Raw genomic sequence first — 3,899 nt, 5'->3', positions numbered from 1 at the left:
GGGGGAGGGCAGCGTCAGCACATTCCCAGCCCGCTCCTCGCTCTCCGCTGCGGAGAGAAGAGGGGGAGGCGGGGAGGCGCAAAGATGATCTCCTGAAAGCCACCCGGTTTCTGTATCTTTCATCAGGAGGGAGCACCGAGATGGCTGAACCGGTCCAATCAAGATGGCGATAAGGAGAGGAAAAAGCTGCCAGCTCTGCAGCTCTCCAGGACGAGGCTTAGAGGAGCCCGTGGGGTCGGACGAGGACGGGGAGATTCGCTGGTTTGTGCGGCGGGTCGGCTCGATCGGCGTTTGCTTCGAGGGGAAAGTGGGGCAGCGCTTTGGGGAACGTGTGACCAAGCAGGAGGTCAGACGACTTCTCCCGAGATCAATAATGTTCCTGGGACCTGTGGGGAGCTCAGCTGAAGCTGTTTACACAGATTAACTCCCACAAACCCGACTTACACTGTCACGCCTGAAAGCACTTTTTTAGCAAAAATAAAAAAATACGAACCAACTGGACGAAAACAAGAATAATAAATCTCCCAGAAATGTACGCGCTCGAGTCTTCCAAGCAGACTGACGTTTTTGCAGTCTTTAAATAGTGGCCTTGATCAACAGTTTTCTGAAGGTCTTTTCAAGGTTTTTTTTTTGTTTAGATTTTGGCTGCTCTTTCACTTTTGCCTGATCATTTTTTTTTTTTCTTTAGAGGAATCTTGACTTTTTTTGTTCGTTAAGCCACTGAACTCTGATCTACGAGTCATTCAGGTACAAAAATGCCTCCTGATCCCAAAGGCCTGAACCAGTGTTGTATCGAAACCTAACAGACATCTTAGCAAAGACAAGGTGGTCTCTCGCTGGGCTGAGGGAGTCTCCGGAACGATGGTTCTCAGTTTTGTCGCACGAGTCGCAGAGGTGCAACAAGATTTTTTTTCCCTAGAGTAGTGAGAAAGTCACTGTGGGCATCTCGGGTCCATCTCAAGAGTGTCGAGCCACCAGCAAAGGAGCAAACATCCCAGACTACAGCTCAGAATGTCCAGGTAAAAAAAAAAAAAAAAACATGCATATGATAAATAATATTATTTTAAAAGAAGTGGTTCAAATCTGCCTACTTTTTTTCTAAAGTGCACTCCACTGGATTCAATCAAATGTGGGGGTGATTGCTATGATTGGTGCAAAGCAGGCCAAGGTAGGTACAATGTGGACAGAGGTAGAAAAAAATCAAATAAAATCCTGAAATACGGTTTTCCAAGCGGCGCGCACGAAAAGAGGTCGTGATTTTTCTAACGCTGGCCCGGCGAAAAGGGAAAATTTGCCTATTTTCTTACGATTTTGAAATCGCCAACTAGTCTTTTTGACAGCTGCAGCCCTGTGTGATACGAGCCGAGGAGTTATTAGAAGAAAACCTGAACGACGGATGCATCTCTCAGACCCCCCCGGGGTCAAGTCTTTGTTAAACTGTTTTTCTTGTTTCCTAAAGACGTGACTTTCAAACACTCTTTTTTTTTTTTTTTTTTTTTCCAGGCACGGACACTTCTTTGTCCTTCACTTGTCCACTGTCCTCGTTTTTTTTTTTTTTTCTCTAAGCTGCACAAAATGCTGTCATGGTCAGGTGCAAGGACTGGACTGAAAGTGAGTGGTGAAGGAAAAAAAAAGCCTTTAAAGACCTTCAGAAAGCCTGGAAACCTATTAAGACCATTTTCGAATATTACAAGCCCGGCTGCTCGAAAGAAAAAAAAAAATACAAATAAACTAGAGGTGGTTTAAAATATTTCTACAGCACTGTTTTCGACAAAGGCATCTAACTTCAAATCCATCCTTTAAAAGGACAGATTCCCGTTGGTCTCCCGCACAATCATCTTCCTCGCCTCCGTCTCCATCTCGAGGGGGAGCCTCACCGATGAGAGCTTCGAAGCAGTTGGCCATGGCGTGTCGCAGGTCCGACTCGCGGCACAGGTCGGGGCCGTGCGCGTACAGCATGAAGCGATCCAACTCCAGCTTCTGGAAAAGAAAGGACACATTTCATATCAGCGGGGCTTGCCACGGACACCTCAGTAATAGCTACTTAAAAAAAAAAGGCAATATCTTATTGCACATTTTTATAGGCTCTCTGTAGGAAACCAGCGTCATAAAAGAGAGAAAGGAAAAAAAAAAAGAAGGGTCTCTGAAAAACTCGAGGGAAATGGAAAAGATTGCCTGCCCCTCACTGGAAAAAAAAAAAAAAAAAGACTACTTTGTGGCACTGACAGATGTGCTCATGTGTTGTCCAGCTGTGGCGTGGCACACAAAGCCGAGGCAGGAGCGGAAACATTCGCACGCACAAACTCGTGCCCAGACGCACAAAAAGACAGATAATCCCGAGATATAAAGCGAAATAGAGCAGCGGCAACCATCATACAGCCTGAAAAGTTTTTTGTTTTGTTTTTTTTGGCTGGTCTACAGTAGCTGAGATGAGCTATACATAAATAAAAATGCTGTTCGAGCTGCATGTTCAGGGGATGTGGAACACTGAAATAACATTTTTGTTACATTTGCTGAAAACCTACTAGTGACGATATGAAGAGATTACATTCGAACAGATTTTTATGATCTAATTAAACAAGTCAATAAGCTGAGACTGGGAGCCTCGAGTTCTGCGTCAAGTTTTATTTACCTAATGATGATGAAGTTTAGATCACTCCAAACAGCGGAAAATACAACCGTAGATAAACAAGATCCAAAATATTTGACATTAAACAAAAACTAAGCCTCTGGAGAGCATACAGGTGTGGGTTAGCACAACACCAGGGCAGAACGACATCAGCAATAGCCTTGAGAAAAGCAACTGTCACTGCCCAGCGATCTGGGAAAAGTTACAAATTAATTTCTGGAGTTCATCATTCTACGGATAGAAAGCTTAATCACACGTGGAAAACATGTAAGACTGCTGCCCTGGTCCTCCAGGGCCACTATCCTGCCTGTTTTCCTTGTTTCCCTGCTCCAACACACCCGATTCAGTGGTTAAATTACCTCTTCATGTTCTGCAGAAGCCTGTTAATCACCCTTTGATTCAAATCAGGTGTTGGAGCAGAGAAACAAGTAAAACATGCAGGATGGTGGCCCTGAAGGACCAGTATTGCCCACCCCTGCTCTAGTTGGTGGTAGACCTGTATGATTACTTGAGATTATTGAAAGGCTCGTTTTCACAACTTGGAGTCTTTGTTTTGCGTTCCAGTTGACTTTCAAATAAGGAAAAGTTGCAGATGAAGGCCTAAGAAGCCACTAGTGACGCAATAAGAGTGTTCGAGAATGCAGAAAATGAGCGTAAACGAGCGTTGGGACGGGGGTGACTGGGGTCCGTCAAACTTCCAGCAAATCTCAGAGCCCAGAGAAAAAGTAGCCCAACTTGACTTTCTTGGCAGTGAACTACAAACACAAACACACAAAAAAAAAGATAACCAGGGTGCTTTTTAATTACGGCTGATAACTGTTGGTGGTATCCCACCCCCCGTGATTGCGCACACAAATTAAAATCGCAATTCACAAATACTCCCAACTCCGAGGGAACCCGCTCTGACTTTTAAGCCTTCCAAGTGAAGTGGCGTTGAAACGCTGAAGATATTTTTTTTTTTTTGAAAGATAATTGCGAGTGTTCTTGAGCAGACGGCTTTAGAGGAGCCGGGTAAACAACTTGGCAACGCTGAACACTGGATCAGGCTCACTTTTACCGCGAGCGGCAGATTGAAACAAGCCGAACTGCTACACGGCGCTAATGCAGATTCGGGTGGCTGCATCTTTGTATTCAGCGGGGAGCGACATGAAAGATTGAAGTTTTTAATTGGTTTCTCCACATCACGGGACGATTATTGTTGTGTTCTTTACAAACCGCGCCAGTGAGTGCTGCCGGGCTGCCAGCAAGCGTAAGATAGGGGGGAAGTAAA

General features: G+C 45.0%; 1 protein-coding gene across 1 annotated transcript in view; it reads right to left on the bottom strand.

The window, feature by feature from the left end:
- The window catches only part of drosha (drosha ribonuclease III), a 143,841-nt gene that overhangs the window by 71,141 nt on the left and 68,801 nt on the right, over window positions 1-3,899 (bottom strand). The window contains exon 22 of the mRNA XM_017414122.3: window positions 1,878-1,980. Coding sequence (XP_017269611.1) covers window positions 1,878-1,980 — 103 coding nt within the window. The remainder of the gene's footprint in view (window positions 1-1,877; window positions 1,981-3,899) is intronic.

Source organism: Kryptolebias marmoratus, linkage group LG21, assembly GCF_001649575.2.
Source record: "Kryptolebias marmoratus isolate JLee-2015 linkage group LG21, ASM164957v2, whole genome shotgun sequence".
NCBI lineage: Eukaryota > Metazoa > Chordata > Actinopteri > Cyprinodontiformes > Rivulidae > Kryptolebias > Kryptolebias marmoratus.
This window is presented reverse-complemented; position numbering and strand designations above follow the sequence as displayed.